This window comes from Oncorhynchus keta, chromosome 5 (genome assembly GCF_023373465.1).
Source record: "Oncorhynchus keta strain PuntledgeMale-10-30-2019 chromosome 5, Oket_V2, whole genome shotgun sequence".
In the NCBI taxonomy this organism is placed as follows: Eukaryota; Metazoa; Chordata; class Actinopteri; order Salmoniformes; family Salmonidae; genus Oncorhynchus; species Oncorhynchus keta.
The window spans coordinates 37592469-37609682 of NC_068425.1; the positions used below are offsets into that span (position 1 = coordinate 37592469).

General features: G+C 46.0%; 1 protein-coding gene and 1 long non-coding RNA gene across 2 annotated transcripts in view; one reads left to right on the top strand and one right to left on the bottom strand.

Annotated features, from left to right (window-relative positions):
- The window catches only part of LOC127930371 (syntaxin-binding protein 4-like), a 107055-nt gene extending 91914 nt beyond the window's left edge, over nucleotides 1-15141 (top strand). The window contains exons 6-9 of the mRNA XM_052520044.1: nucleotides 293-372; nucleotides 5581-5698; nucleotides 7456-7597; nucleotides 15031-15141. Coding sequence (XP_052376004.1) covers nucleotides 293-372; nucleotides 5581-5698; nucleotides 7456-7597; nucleotides 15031-15141 — 451 coding nt within the window. The remainder of the gene's footprint in view (nucleotides 1-292; nucleotides 373-5580; nucleotides 5699-7455; nucleotides 7598-15030) is intronic.
- Nucleotides 4651-5307, bottom strand: LOC127930295 (uncharacterized). Its single transcript, XR_008137799.1, has 3 exons — nucleotides 5271-5307; nucleotides 4812-4879; nucleotides 4651-4709 (listed from the first exon to the last, which is right to left on the bottom strand). It is a non-coding gene; the product is annotated as an uncharacterized LOC127930295 (long non-coding RNA).
- Nucleotides 15142-17214: the final 2073 nt, after the last annotated feature.

Genomic DNA, 17214 nt, shown 5'->3' on the forward strand with positions numbered 1-17214 from the left:
TTCTGTGGGGTGTGAGATAGACTAATATAAGGTTGTCGTTTCAGTGAACCGTGTGGCTGTGTGGCTGTGTGGCCGTGTGGCCGTGTGTACAGTGTGGCCGTGTGTACAGTGTGGCTGTGTGGCCGTGTGTACAGTGTGGCCGTGTGTACAGTGTGGCTGTGTGGCCGTGTGTACAGTGGGGCTGTGTTTACAGTGTGGCTGTGTGTACTGTGTGTACAGTGTTATAGTTCAGTTCTAACAGTAGACTTGTTGTTGGGGATGTGTCATTATTTACCCCTTTGGTTTCTTACAGGAGAGAGTTTTCAGAGCTTTTGGAGAAGTATGGATCCAGCAGTAGTACTGGGTCGACACGCAACTCTCCCATCCAGCATGGTAGGACCTCCCTCCTCCCTCCATGTCCACATGGTATAACACAACTCCCCCATCTAGCATGGTAGGACCTCCCTCCTCCTCCATGTCCACATGGTATAACACAACTCCCCATCCAGCATGGTAGGACCTCCCTCCTCCCTCCATGTCCACATGGTATAACACAACTCCCCATCCAGCATGGTAGGACCTCCCTCCTCCCTCCATGTCCACATGGTATAACACAACTCCCCATCCAGCATGGTAGGACCTCCCTCCTCCCTCCATGTCCACATGGTATAACACAACTCCCCATCCAGCATGGTAGGACCTCCCTCCTCCCTCCATGTCCACATGGTATAACACAACTCTCCCATCCAGCATGGTAGGACCTCCCTCCTCCCTCCATGTCCACATGGTATAACACAACTCCCCATCCAGCATGGTAGGACCTCCCTCCTCCCTCCATGTCCACATGGTATAACACAACTCCCCATCCAGCATGGTAGGACCTCCCTCCTCCCTCCATGTCCACATGGTATAACACAACTCCCCATCCAGCATGGTAGGACCTCCCTCCTCCCTCCATGTCCACATGGTATAACACAACTCCCCATCCAGCATGGTAGGACCTCCCTCCTCCCTCCATGTCCACATGGTATAACACAACTCCCCATCCAGCATGGTAGGACCTCCCTCCTCCCTCCATGTCCACATGGTATAACACAACTCTCCCATCCAGCATGGTAGGACCTCCCTCCTCCCTCCATGTCCACATGGTATAACACAACTCCCCCATCCAGCATGGTAGGACCTCCCTCCTCCCTCCATGTCCACATGGTATAACACAACTCTCCCATCCAGCATGGTAGGACCTCCCTCCTCCCTCCATGTCCACATGGTATAACACAACTCCCCATCCAGCATGGTAGGACCTCCCTCCTCCCTCCATGTCCACATGGTATAACACAACTCTCCCATCCAGCATGGTAGGACCTCCCTCCTCCCTCCATGTCCACATGGTATGTCCTGTCTTCCCCCTCAATATCAACAAGGTATAACCCCCACAAATACTGTATATGTCCTGTCTCCCCCCTCTATTTCAACATGGTATAACCCCCACAAATACTGTATATGTCCTGTCTCCCCCTCTATTTCAACATGGTATAACCCCCACAAATACTGTATATGTCCTGTCTCCCCCCTCTATTTCAACATGGTATAACCCCCACAAATACTGTATATGTCCTGTCTCCCCCCTCTATTTCAACATGGTATAACCCCCACAAATACTGTATATGTCCTGTCTCCCCCCTCTATTTCAACATGGTATAACCCCCACAAATACTGTATATGTCCTGTCTCCCCCCTCTATTTCAACATGGTATAACCCCCACAAATACTGTATATACCCCGCCTCCCCCCTCTATTTCAACATGGTATAACCCCCACAAATACTGTATATGTCCTTTCTCCCCCCTCTGTTTCACACACACACACACACACACACACACACACACACACACACACACACACACACACACACACACACACACACACACACACACACACACACACACACACACACACACACACACACACACACACACACACACACACACACACACACACACACACACACGGCTGTCTAAAAAAGGAGAGAGAAGGGAAACAGGTTCACAAGGTTGTTGCCAGATGTGGTCATTCTAAGTATATTGAGGTTTAAGCCCCTTCAGTCTGTCATTTGTAAATGTTGTTGTTGATGTTGTGTATTAGGGGTTCATCTCAAGTGAGAATGTCACCTTGTTTTGCCTAGTTTTTCATTATTTTATCAGTGAATTGCCTAGTTTTTCTTAATTTTATCAGTGAATTGCCTAGTTTTTCTTAATTGTATCAGTGAATTGCCTAGTTTTTCATCATTGTGTCAGTGAATTCCCTATTTTTTCAGCATTGGGTCAGTGAATTCCCTAGTTTTTCAGCTTTGGGTCAGTGAATTCCCTAGTTTTTCAGCATTGGATCAGTGAATTCCCTAGTTTTTCAGCATTGGGTCAGTGAATTCCCTAGTTTTTCAGCATTGGGTCAGTGAATTCCCTAGTTTTTCAGCATTGGGTCAGTGAATTCCCTAGTTTTTCAGCATTGGGTCAGTGAATTGCCTAGTTTTTCATAACTGAGTCATTGAATAGCCTAGTTTTTCATCATTGGGTCAGTGAATTGCAATGCCATCTCAATGGAAGTATATGTTTTCATGAAGCGAATAACATTGTAGACATTTCTTAAAGGCTGACATTAGTTTTTACGTTGTAATGTCCAAATGAAAGACAACTCTATAAGCACGGTAACATCCCTTCTATAAGACAGGCAATTTCTGTTCCTGTCCGTTTCCTTTTGGATTTCAGGGCTAAATAACTAAATAGCATAGGGCAGCATGCAGAGTATTATTTACAGCTTAGAGGAGATCAAGCTTCCTAAACGAAACACTTGTCAGGACCTGCTTTATGAAGTCCAGGGGCAGCGTCCCTCCTCCTCTACACTCCTCTCCTCTACACTCCTCTCCTCCTCTCCTCTACACTCCTCTCCTCCTCTCCTCTACACTCCTCTCCTCCTCCTACACTCCTCTCCTCCTCCTCTCTCCTCTCCTCTACACTCCTCCTCTCCTCCTCCTCTCCTCTACACTCCTCTCTCCTCTCCTCTACACTCCTCTCCTCCTCTCCTCTACACTCCTCTCCTCCTCTCCTCTACACTCCTCTCCTCCTCTCCACTCCTCTCCTCCTCTCCTCTACACTCCTCTCCTCCTCTCCTCTACAATCCTCTCCTCCTCTCCTCTCCTCCTCTCCTCTACACTCCTCTCCTCCTCTCCTCTACACTCCTCTCCTCTACACTCCTCTCCTCCTCTCCTCTACAATCCTCTCCTCTCCTCCTCTCCTCTACACTCCTCTCCTCCTCTCCTCTACACTCCTCTCCTCCCATCCGGAGTGTTTACTAGGACATCTGTAGGAAACTGACTGAGGGGTCAGTCCTCTTTCATTATGTAGTAGCACCTATTTACACTGCCCTCTGGTGGAACGTCTGGAGACCCTGTTCGCATCCCAAGACCCTGTTACCTGTCTCTTAACTGTTACCTGTCTCTTAACTGTTACCTGTCTCTAACTGTTCCCAGTCTCTCACTGTTACCTGTCTCTAACTGTTACCTGACTCTAACTGTTACCTGTCTCTAACTGTTGCCTGTCTCTAACTGTTGCCTGTCTCTAACTGTTGCCTGTCTCTAACTGTTACCTGTCTCTAACTGTTACCTGTCTCTAACTGTTACCTGTCTCTAACTGTTGCCTGTCTCTAACTGTTACCTGACTCTAACTGTTACCTGTCTCTAACTGTTGCCTGTCTCTAACTGTTGCCTGTCTCTAACTGTTGCCTGTCTCTAACTGTTACCTGTCTCTAACTGTTACCTGTCTCTAGCTGTTACCTGTCTCTAACTGTTACCTGTCTCTAACTGTTACCTGTCTCTAACTGTTACCTGTCTCTAACTGTTACCTGTCTCTAACTGTTACCTGTCTCTATCTGTTACCTGTCTCTAACTGTTACCTGTCTCTATCTGTTACCTGTCTCTATCTGTTACCTGTCTCTAACTGTTCCCTGTCTCTAACTGTTCCCTGTCTCTAACTGTTACCTGTCTCTAACTGTTACCTGTCTCTAACTGTTACCTGTCTCTAACTGTTACCTGTCTCTAACTGTTACCTGTCTCTAACTGTTACCTGTCTCTAGCTGTTACCTGTCTCTAACTGTTACCTGTCTCTAGCTGTTACCTGTCTCTAACTGTTACCTGTCTCTATCTGTTACCTGTCTCTAACTGTTACCTGTCTCTAACTGTTACCTGTCTCTAACTGTTCCCAGTCTCTAGCTGTTACCTGTCTCTAGCTGTTACCTGTCTCTAACTGTTCCCTGTCTCTAACTGTTACCTGTCTCTAACTGTTACCTGTCTCTAACTGTTACCTGTCTCTAACTGTTCCCTGTCTCTAGCTGTTACCTGTCTCTAACTGTTCCCTGTCTCTAGTTGTTACCTGTCTCTAGTTGTTACCTGTCTCTAACTGTTACCTGTCTCTAACTGTTACCTGTCTCTATCTGTTACCTGTCTCTATCTGTTACCTGTCTCTAACTGTTCCCTGTCTCTAACTGTTCCCTGTCTCTAACTGTTACCTGTCTCTAACTGTTACCTGTCTCTAACTGTTACCTGTCTCTATCTGTTACCTGTCTCTAACTGTTCCCTGTCTCTAACTGTTACCTGTCTCTAACTGTTACCTGTCTCTAACTGTTACCTGTCTCTAACTGTTACCTGTCTCTAGCTGTTACCTGTCTCTAACTGTTACCTGTCTCTAACTGTTACCTGTCTCTAACTGTTCCCAGTCTCTAGCTGTTACCTATCTCTAACTGTTACCTGTCTCTAACTGTTCCCAGTCTCTAGCTGTTACCTGTCTCTAACTGTTACCTGTCTCTAACTGTTACCTGTCTCTAACTGTTCCCAGTCTCTAGCTGTTACCTATCTCTAACTGTTACCTGTCTCTATCTGTTACCTGTCTCTATCGGTTACCTGTCTCTAACTGTTACCTGTCTCTAACTGTTACCTGTCTCTAACTGTTACCTGTCTCTAGCTGTTACCTGTCTCTAACTGTTACCTGTCTCTAACTGTTCCCAGTCTCTAGCTGTTACCTATCTCTAACTGTTACCTGTCTCTAACTGTTACCTGTCTCTAGCTGTTACCTGTCTCTAACTGTTACCTGTCTCTAACTGTTACCTGTCTCTAGCTGTTACCTGTCTCTAACTGTTACCTGTCTCTAACTGTTACCTGTCTCTAACTGTTACCTGTCTCTAACTGTTACCTGTCTCTAGCTGTTACCTGTCTCTAACTGTTACCTGTCTCTAGCTGTTACCTGTCTCTAGCTGTTACCTGTCTCTAACTGTTCCCTGTCTCTAACTGTTCCCTGTCTCTAACTGTTACCTGTCTCTAACTGTTACCTGTCTCTAACTGTTCCCTGTCTCTAGCTGTTACCTGTCTCTAACTGTTCCCTGTCTCTAGTTGTTACCTGTCTCTAGTTGTTACCTGTCTCTAACCGTTACCTGTCTCTAACTGTTACCTGTCTCTAACTGTTACCTGTCTCTAGCTGTTACCTGTCTCTAACTGTTACCTGTCTCTAACTGTTACCTGTCTCTAACTGTTACCTGTCTCTCCTCCTTTCTAAGCAGGCAGATATCTGGACAGCACATCGTCCGGGTCCTCGTCACGCTCCCAGAGTCCTTTGCTCTTGAGTCCTGCTGGCTCTCAGAGCACCTACAACAACCCTCTACTGCGCTCCCTCAGGTATAGCTATTGTAGCTAATTCAGGGGGTAGCCCCGACTGGGACTCAACCGGATCCAGGGACTGTCAACCCAACACCTTAGCCGCTATGCCAAGAGATCCAAACCTCTTGACAAGGAGGCCAGGAGTTAATCTCACTACAATATAGTACAGTTCAACCATTGATGTTGATGTATCTACCATATGAATGGGTTGTACAGTCAGTTCACCTGTTAGTTCACCTGTGAGTTCACCTGTCTGTTCACCTGTTAGTTCACCTGTCTGTTCACCTGTCTGTTCACCTGTCTGTTCACCTGTCTGTTCACCTGTCTGTTCACCTGTAGGTTTACCTGTTAGTTCACCTGTCAGTTCACCTGTCTGTTCACCTGTCTGTTCACCTGTAGGTTTACCTGTTAGTTCACCTGTTAGTTCACCTGTCAGTTCACCTGTTAGTTCACCTGTCTGTTCACCTGTCTGTTCACCTGTTAGTTCACCTGTCTGTTCACCTGTCTGTTCACCTGTAGGTTCACCTGTTAGTTAGTTAGTTCACCTGTCAGTTCACCTGTTAGTTCACCTGTCTGTTCACCTGTCTGTTCACCTGTAGGTTTACCTGTCAGTTCGTTCACCTGTCAGTTCACCTGTTTGTTCACCTGTTAGTTCACCTGTTAGTTCACCTGTCAGTTCACCTCTCAGTTCACCTGTTTGTTCACCTGTCAGTTCACCTGTCAGTTCACCTGTTAGTTCACCTGTTAGTTCACCTCTCAGTTCACCTGTTTGTTCACTTGTTTGTTCACCTGTTTGTTCACCTGTTAGTTCACATGTTAGTTCATCTGTCAGTTCACCTGTCAGTTCACCTGTCAGTTCACCTGTCAGTTCACCTGTTAGTTCACCTGTTAGTTCACCTGTCAGTTCACGTGTTAGTTCACCTGTCAGTTCACCTGTCAGTTCACCTGTCAGTTCACCTGTTAGTTCACCTGTTAGTTCACCTGTCAGTTCACGTGTTAGTTCACCTGTCAGTTCACCTGTTAGTTCACCTGTTAGTTCACCTGTTAGTTCACCTGCTAGTTCATCTATTTGTTCACCTGCTAGTTCACCTGTTAGTTCACCAGTCAGTTCACCTGTCAGTTCACCTGTCAGTTCACCTGTTACTTCACCTGTCAGTTCACCTGTAGGTTCACCTGTTAGTTCACCTGTCTGTTCACCTGTCTGTTCACCTGTAGGTTTATCTGTTAGTTCACCTGTCTGTTCACCTGTCTGTTCACCTGTAGGTTCACCTGTTAGTTCACCTGTCAGTTCACCTGTTAGTTCACCTCTCAGTTCACCTGTTAGTTCACCTGTTAGTTCACCTGTTAGTTCACCTGTTAGTTCACCTGTCAGTTCACCTGTTAGCTTACCTGTCAGTTCACCTGTTAGTTCACCTGTTAGTTCACAAGTCGGTTCACCTGTTAGTTCACCTGTTAGTTCACCTATTTGTTCACCTGTTAGTTCACCTGTTAGTTCACAAGTCGGTTCACCTGTTAGTTCACCTGTTAGTTCACCAGTCAGTTCACCTGTTAGTTCACCTGTTAGTTCACCTGTTAGTTCAGTCAGTTCACCTGTTAGTTCACCTGTTAGTTCACCAGTCAGTTCACCTGTTAGTTCACCTGTTAGTTCACCAGTCAGTTCACCTGTTAGTTCACCTGCGTTGCTGTGACTGGGTGTGTATTTGAGAGAGTTTGTACGTGTCTGTCTGTCTTACAGTATGTAATATATCCTCCTCCTCTCCTCCTCCTGTCTCCAGTCACCCAGGAGAGGGTGTGATCCAGCTGATCTCTGTAGCCCGCTCCTCTAGTCTGGGCATCACCATCGGCGGAGGCTCCAATAGACCGGACGGCCCTGCGGTCTTCATCCAGGAGGTTCTGTCTGGGGGAGACTGCCACAGGGTAAGTCACCAATGGGATCCATCCTGAAAGAACAGGGTACTAGTGGAGAACCCCTTCTCATAGATTCACCTCATAACAGATACTGTAGTCATAGTTACCTCCATTGGGTTTTAACACTGGGATGAAATGAACCAGACTCACACCACTGGTAGAACATCCAGTCAACGATGAATATGGAAGAGTTACATTAGGCATGTCGACATGGTAACGTCAATCTGCTTTACTTAGAAATGGAGTTACAATAGACATGTCGACATGGTAACGTCAATCTGCTCTACTTAGACATGGAGTTACAATAGACATGTCGACATGGTAACGTTAATCTGCTGTACTTAGAAATGGAGTTACATTAGACATGGTCAACAGCCAGAGACAGAGAGACAATGCTAGATAGAGACAGAGAGACAAAGCTAGAAACAGAGCTAGAGACAGAGAGGGCGAGAGAGAGAGAGAGAGACAGCAGGACAGGACAGACACACAGACTGTGAAGGTCAGCCCTTTAGGACTCTGCTTACGTAGGCCATCACCCTGTTCCCCTGACCTCTACCTCCCTACCATCTAGCCTCTACCACCCCCACAACACTCCTTGTTCCCCTGACCTCTACCATCTAGCCTCTACCACCCCCACAGCACTTCCTGTCCCCTGACCTCTACCTCCCTACCATCTAGCCTCTACCACCCCCACAACACTCCTTGTTCCCCTGACCTCTACCATCTAGCCTCTACCACCCCCACAGCACTTCCTGACCTCTACCTCCCTACCATCTAGCCTCTACCACCCCCACAGCACTCCCTGTTCCCCTGACCTCTACCTCCCTACCATCTAGCCTCTACCACCCCCAAAGCACTCCCTGTTCACCTGACCTCTACCTCCCTACCATCTAGCCTCTACCACCCCCACAGCACTCCCTGTTCCCCTGACCTCTACCCCCCTACCATCTAGCCTCTACCACCCCCAAAGCACTCCCTGTTCCCCTGACCTCTACCTCCCTACCATCTAGCCTCTACCACCCCCAAAGCACTCCCTGTTCCCCTGACCTCTACCTCCCTACATCTAGCCTCTACCACCCCCAAAGCACTCCCTGTTCCCCTGACCTCTACCTCCCTACCATCTAGCCTCTACCACCTCCACAACACTCCCTGACCTCTACCTCCCTACCATCTAGCCTCTACCACCCCCAAAGCACTCCCTGTTCCCCTGACCTCTACCTCCCTACCATCTAGCCTCTACCACCCCACAGCACTTCCTGTCCCCCTGACCTCTACCTCCCTACCCTACCATCTAGCCTCTACCACCTCCACAACACTCCCTGACCTCTACCTCCCTACCATCTAGCCTCTACCACCCCCACAACACTCCCTGACCTCTACCTCCCTACCATCTAGCCTCTACCACCCCACCATACTCCCTGTTCCCCTGACCTCGACCTCACTACCATCTAGCCTCTACCACCCCCAAAGTACTCCCTGTCCTGTCCCCCATCTGCCCACTCCCAGAAATATGACACTGATAGGAAAAGGTGAGAGGAGAAGGGGAGGATGGGGCAGGGGATGGTGTGAGGGAATAGATGAGGGTTGTCCATATTCCAAACCTCTCTGGAAAGCTGACACTAATGGAGGGGGGAGGATGGGGGTGGGCAGAATGGGAAGGCTTGTCCATATTCCAAACCTCTCTGGAAAGCTGACACTAATGGAGGGTGGAGGATGGGGTGGGCAGGATGGGAAGGCTTGTCCATATTCCAAACCTCTCTGGAAAGCTGACACTAATGGAGGGGGGAGGATGGGGGTGGGCAGGATGGGAAGGCTTGTCCATATTCCAAACCTCTCTGGAAAGCTGACACTAATGGAGGGGGGAGGATGGGGTGGGCAGAATGGGAAGGCTTGTCCATATTCCAAACCTCTCTGGAATGCTGACACTAATGGAGGGGGGAGGATGGGGGTGGGCAGAATGGGAAGGCTTGTCCATATTCCAAACCTCTCTGGAAAGCTGACACTAATGGAGGGGGGAGGATGGGGTGGGCAGGATGGGAAGGCTTGTCCATGTTGCAACTTTCACCTGCAGTGTGATAGATGGGGTGACTATGTACAAAAAAATGCTGTCATTTCTAAACGGTTCACCCGATATGGATTTAAATACCCTCAAATGAAAGCTGACAGTCTGCACTTTAACCTCATAGTCATTGTCGGATTTCAAATCCAAACTTTTGAAGTATAGAACCACAAGAAAAAATCATGCTTCACTGTCCCAATAATTACTGAGGACACTGAATAATTCCTGTAAATAGAGAGATAGAGACATACAGATGAAGTCATAAGTTTACATACACCTAGGTTGGAGTCATTAAAACTCGTTTTTCAACCACTCCACACATTTTTTGTTAACAAACTATAGTTTTGGCAAATCTGTTAGGACATCTACTTTGCATGACAAACCAAAATATAACTTTTTGGTGGACAGGTGTCTTTTATACTGATAACAAGTTCAAACAGGTGCCATTAATACAGGTAACAAGTGGAGGACAGAGGAGCCTCTTAAAGAAGAAGTTACAGGTCTGTGAGAGCCAGAAATCTTGCTTGTTTGTAGGTGACCAAATACTTATTTTCCACCATAATTTGCAAATAAATTCATAAAAAATCCTACAATGTGATTTTCTGGATATGTTTTCTTCTCATTTTGTCTGTCATAGTCAAAGTGTACCTATGATGAAAATCTCATCTTTTTAAGTAAGAGAACTTGGACATACATACATACATACATACATACATACATACATACATACATACATACATACATACATACATACATACATACATACATACATACATACATACATACATACATACATACATACATACATAGTGCTGCAACTCTGTCACCTGATATCTTTGTTCTATATCAGTGTTTTCCAACCCTGGTCCTCCAGTACCCCCAAACCTGGTCCTCCAGTACCCCCAACCCTGGTCCTCCAGTATCCCCCAACCCTGGTCCTCCAGTACCACCAACCCTGGTCCTCCAGTACCCCCAACCCTGGTCCTCCAATACCCCCAACCCTGGTCCTCCAATACCCCCAACCCTGGTCCTCCAATACCCCCAACCCTGGTCCTCCAATACCCCCAACCCTGGTCCTCCAATACCCCCAACCCTGGTCTTCCAGTACCCCCAACCCTGGTCCTCCAGTACCACCAACCCTGGTCCTCCAGTACCACCAACCCTGGTCCTCCAATACCCCCAACCCTGGTCCTCCAGTACCCCCAACCCTGGTCCTCCAGTACCACCAACCCTGGTCCTCCAATCCCCCAACCCTGGTCCTCCAGTACCACCAACCCTGGTCCTCCAATACCCCCAACCCTGGTCCTCCAATACCCCCAACCCTGGTCCTCCAATACCCCCAACCCTGGTCCTCCAGTACCACCAACCCTGGTCCTCCAATACCCCCAACCCTGGTCCTCCAATACCCCCAACCCTGGTCCTCCAATACCCCCAACCCTGGTCCTCCAATACCCCCAACCCTGGTCCTCCAGTACCCCCAACCCTGGTCCTCCAATACCCCCAACCCTGGTCCTCCGGTACCACCAACCCTGGTCCTCCAATACCCCCAACCCTGGTCTTCCAATACCCCCAACCCTGGTCCTCCAATACCCCCAACCCTGGTCCTCCAGTACCACCAACCCTGGTCCTCCAGTACCACCAACCCTGGTCCTCCACTTCCAGCAGCATCTGGTCTCCCATCCAGGACCAACCCTGCTTAGCTTCAGAGGCAAGCCAGCAGTGGGATGTAGGGTGGTACGCTGCTGGGAAAGTACATGTGCAGCAACTAAAATCCCTTTTCAACTGTCAATATTCCCCCAGAATGGGAGGCTTAGCTACTGTTAGTGGTGTCCTTGTGAAATACTGTGAAACAACAGGATACATGGTGCTAAATGTAGTGACTCCTAAGAGGCTGTTGAACCAAATCCTAGTCGTCAAACAGTCAAATATACAGCAGCTCGTTTCCTCAGCTAATGAATCATCCCCAGTCTAAGCACCTTAAAAAATAACCCCAACACAATGTCTGCCTCGTTTTAAAGACCTACAGTACACGATGTGAGAGGAGCTCAGATGAGCGTTCTCTCTTACAGTAAAACCAGGTTGTGTGTGTGTGCATGTAACTCTTGGTTGGTGGTATGACAGTCATAGAGATGTTCTCTTGTATGGAAACAGCCCACCCTCTCCTCATCCCAATCCTGTCTCTGTCCTGCTGGTCTCTTAATCTTGTGTGTCATGTATATTTCCCAAAGCCATGTAATGGGATGTAGAAGGATAAGAGGCTCTCTGCTCTGACATAGATTTTTCAGTTGTTTCCTGAATGTTCTGATTCTAGAAGGTTCCATAGAACCTGTATGTTGTGATTCTAGAAGGTTACATAGCACCTAAACATTCAGATACTAGAAGGTTCCATAGAACCTGGGTGTTCTGATTCTAGAATGTTCCATAGAACCTAAACATTCTGATTCTAAAAGGTTCCATACAACCTGGGTGTTCTGATTCTAGAAGGTTCCATAGAACCTAAATGTTCTGATTCTAGAAGGTTCCATAGAACCTGGGTGTTCTGATTCTAGAAGGTTCCATAGAACCTAAATGTTCTGATTCTAGAAGGTTGCATAGAACCTGGACGTTGTGATTCTAGAAGGTTCCATAGAGCCTAGACATTGGGATGCTAGAAGGTTCTATATTCCATTAGACCGCTCCCCTCCTGCCTCCTGGGGTGTCCCTGACGGTTAATGACAGTGGAGAGAGAATTCTCATATTACTGCTGATGTGATGTGTTGGCCGTTCTAGCTGTTGGAAAGGCTGCCTGCCCTCTGCTCACATTGTGCCAACATGCAGCATCATGTAGAACAGGACACCTGCATCGTCTGCTCTGCTCTGACCTGTCTGCCTGCTCTGGCCTGTCTGTCTGCTCTGACCTGTCTGTCTGCTCTGGTCTGGTCTGGCCTGTCTGTCTGCTCTGACCTGTCTGTCTGCTCTGGTCTGGTCTGGCCTGTCTGTCTGCTCTGACCTGTCTGTCTGCTCTGTCTGTCTGCTCTGGTCTGGTCTGGCCTGTCTGTCTGCTCTGACCTGTCTGTCTGCTCTGTCTGTCTGTCTGTCTGCTCTGGTCTGGTCTGGCCTGTCTGTCTGCTCTGTCTGTCTGCTCTGCTCTGACCTGTCTGTCTACTCTGTCTGCTCTGTCTGTCTGTCTGTCTGCTCTGTCTGTCTGCTCTGGTCTGTCTGCTCTGACCTGTCTGTCTGCTCTGACCTGTCTGTCTGCTCTGTCTGTCTGCTCTGGTCTGTCTGACCTGTCTGTCTGCTCTGACCTGTCTGTCTGCTCTGTCTGTCTACTCTGTCTGTCTGCTCTGGTCTGGCCTGTCTGTCTACTCTGTCTGTCTGCTCTGACCTGTCTGTCTACTCTGTCTGTCTGCTCTGGTCTGGCCTGTCTGTCTGTCTGTCTGCTCTGGTCTGGCCTGCTCTGGTCTGGTCTGGCCTGTCTGTCTGCTCTGTCTGTCTGCTCTGGTCTGGCCTGCTCTGGTCTGGCCTGTGTGTCTGCTCTGTCTGTCTGCTCTGTCTGTATGTCTACTGATGGACTGTATGTTACACACTGTAGTCTACTGATGGACTGTCTGTTACACACTGTAGTCTACTGATGGACTGTCTGTTACACACTGTAGTCTACTGATGGACTGTATGTTACACACTGTAGTCTACTGATGGACTGTATGTTACACACTGTAGTCTACTGATGGACTGTCTGTTACACACTGTAGTCTACTGATGGACTGTCTGTTACACACTGTAGTCTACTGATGGACTGTCTGTTACACACTGTAGTCTACTGATGGACTGTATGTTACACACTGTAGTCTACTGATGGACTGTATGTTGCTCTGTCTGTCTGTTCTGTAGTCTACTGATGGACTGTCTGTTACATGTAGTCTACTGATGGACTGTCTGTTACACACTGTAGTCTACTGATGGACTGTCTGTTACTGTCTGTTACACACTGTAGTCTACTGATGGACTGTCTGTTACACACTGTAGTCTACTGATGGACTGTCTGTTACACACTGTAGTCTACTGATGGACTGTCTGTTACACACTGTAGTCTACTGATGGACTGTATGTTACACACTGTAGTCTACTGATGGACTGTCTGTTACACACTGTAGTCTACTGATGGACTGTCTGTTACACACTGTAGTCTACTGATGGACTGTCTGTTACACACTGTAGTCTACTGATGGACTGTCTGTTACACACTGTAGTCTACTGATGGACTGTCTGTTACACACTGTAGTCTACTGATGGACTGTCTGTTACACACTGTAGTCTACTGATGGACTGTCTGTTACACACTGTAGTCTACTGATGGACTGTATGTTACACACTGTAGTCTACTGATGGACTGTCTGTTACACACTGTAGTCTACTGATGGACTGTCTGTTACACACTGTAGTCTACTGATGGACTGTCTGTTACACACTGTAGTCTACTGATGGACTGTCTGTTACACACTGTAGTCTACTGATGGACTGTATGTTACACACTGTAGTCTACTGATGGACTGTCTGTTACACACTGTAGTCTACTGATGGACTGTCTGTTACACACTGTAGTCTACTGATGGACTGTCTGTTACACACTGTAGTCTACTGATGGACTGTCTGTTACACACTGTAGTCTACTGATGGACTGTATGTTACACACTGTAGTCTACTGATGGACTGTATGTTACACACTGTAGTCTACTGATGGACTGTCTGTTACATACTGTAGTCTACTGATGGACTGTCTGTTACACACTGTAGTCTACTGATGGACTGTCTGTTACACACTGTAGTCTACTGATGGACTGTCTGTTACACACTGTAGTCTACTGATGGACTGTCTGTTACACACTGTAGTCTACTGATGGACTGTCTGTTACACACTGTAGTCTACTGATGGACTGTCTGTTACACACTGTAGTCTACTGATGGACTGTCTGTTACACACTGTAGTCTACTGATGGACTGTCTGTTACACACTGTAGTCTACTGATGGACTGTATGTTACACACTGTAGTCTACTGATGGACTGTATGTTACACACTGTAGTCTACTGATGGACTGTATGTTACACACTGTAGTCTACTGATGGACTGTATGTTACACACTGTAGTCTACTGATGGACTGTCTGTTACACACTGTAGTCTACTGATGGACTGTATGTTACACACTGTAGTCTACTGATGGACTGTCTGTTACACACGTTAAGCACCACTTGTGTATAGTTTTGTTGAATTATTTAAAGGAGGAGGTTCTCCTGATTAGGTTTAAATGTCTGTTTTTATGTGTGTGAAGTCAAAAACAAATGTCCGCATTGCATGTAGAATGACGTTTCTCTAATTCTTATTTTCTGCTGTCTCCCATTTGCAGGATGGGCGCCTGAGGCCAGGGGATCAGCTCATTGCCATCAACAAGGAGTCCTTGATAGGTGTGACCCACGAGGAGGCTAAGAGCATGGTCACCAAGGTCAAATTCAGGTGAGATACCAGACGGTGTGGGGGCTGGGTTTGAATTGTGTGGGGGTAGAAGTGTTTGTGTGTGAGATTAAATCAAAAGTAATAATGTGAGATATAATATACTTTATACTTCTGAAATTGTAGAGTTATACTATATAGTTCTATACTTCTAAAGTTGTAAAGTTATACTTTATAGTTCTATACTTCTAAAGTTATACTATATAGTTCTATACTTCTAAAGTTGTAAAGTTATACTTTATAGTTTTATACTTCTAAAGTTATACTATATAGTTCTATACTTCTAAAGTTGTAAAGTTATACTTTATAATTCTATACTTCTGAAGTTGTAAAGTTATACTTTATAGTTCTATACTTACAAAGTTGTAAAGTTATAGTTCTATAGTTCCAAAGTTGTAAAGTTATAGTTCTATACTTCTAAAGTTATACTTTATAGTTCTATACTTACAACGTTGTAAAGTTATAGTTCCAAAGTTGTAAAGTTATACTTTATAGTTCTATACTTCTAAAGTTGTAAAGTTATAGTTCTATACTTCTAAAGTTATACTTTATAGTTCTATACTTCTAAAGTTATACTTTATAGTTCTATACTTCTAAAGTTATACTTTATAGTTCTATACTTGTAAAGTTGTAAAGTTATACTTTATAGTTCTATACTTCTAGAGTTGTAAAGTTATACTTTATAGTTCTATACTTCTAAAGTAGTAAAGTTATACTTTACAGTTCTATACTTTCAAAGTTGTAAAGTTATACTTTATAGTTCTATACTTCTAAAGTTATAATTTATAGTTCTGTATTTCTAAAGTTGTAAAGTTCTACTGCTAAGTTCTATGTTCTTCTATCTATCCTGTAAAGTTCCACTGCTAAGTTCTATGTTCTTCTATCTATCCTGTAAAGTTCTACTGCTAAGTTCTATGTTCTTCTATCTATCCTGTAAAGTTCTACTGCTAAGTTCTATGTTCTTCTATCTATCCTGTAAAGTTCCACTGCTAAGTTCTATGTTCTTCTATCTATCCTGTAAAGTTCTACTGCTAAGTTCTATGTTCTTCTATCTATCCTGTAAAGTTCTACTGCTAAGTTCTATGTTCTTCTATCTATCCTGTAAAGTTCTACTGCTAAGTTCTATGTTCTTCTATCTATCCTGTAAAGTTCTACTGCTAAGTTCTATGTTCTTCTATCTATCCTGTAAAGTTCCACTGCTAAGTTCTATGTTCTTCTATCTATCCTGTAAAGTTCTACTGCTAAGTTCTATGTTCTTCTATCTATCCTGTAAAGTTCCACTGCTAAGTTCTATGTTCTTCTATCTATCCTGTAAAGTTCTACTGCTAAGTTCTATGTTCTTCTATCTATCCTGTAAAGTTCTACTGCTAAGTTCTATGCTCTTCTATCTATCCTGTAAAGTTCCACTGCTAAGTTCTATGTTCTTCTATCTATCCTGTAAAGTTCCACTGCTAAGTTCTATGTTCTTCTATCTATCCTGTAAAGTTCCACTGCTAAGTTCTATGTTCTTCTATCTGTCCTCCTAAAGTCCACTGCTAAGTTCTATGTTCTTCTATCTACCTGTAAAGTCTACTCTAAGTTCTATGTTCTTCTATCTATCTCCTCCAGTCAAGAGTATCCATGGTGGAGGTTGTTTCATCCCTGGTCCTCCTCCTTCCCCTCAGTAGTATTTATCACCCGGTGTCAGTCTTCTCCGTTGGCTCCTCCTCCTCCTCCTCAAAAGTATCAGATCACCAGAGGTCAGTCTTCTCCTCTCCTCCTCCTCCTCCTCCTCCTCAGTAGTATCCATCACCAGAGGTCAGTCTTCTCCTCTCCTCCTCCTCCTCCTCAGTAGTATCTATCACCCGAGGTCAGTCTTCTCCTCTCCTCCTCCTCAGTAGTATCCATCACCAGAGGTCAGTCTTCTCCTCTCCTCCTCCTCCTCCTCAGTAGTATCCATCACCCGAGGTAAGTCTTCTCCTCTCCTCCTCCTCCTCCTCAGTAGTATCCATCACCCGAGGTCAGTCTTCTCCTCTCCTCCTCCTCCTCCTCAGTAGTATCCATCACCCGAGGTCTGTCTTCTCCTCTCCTCCTCCTCAGT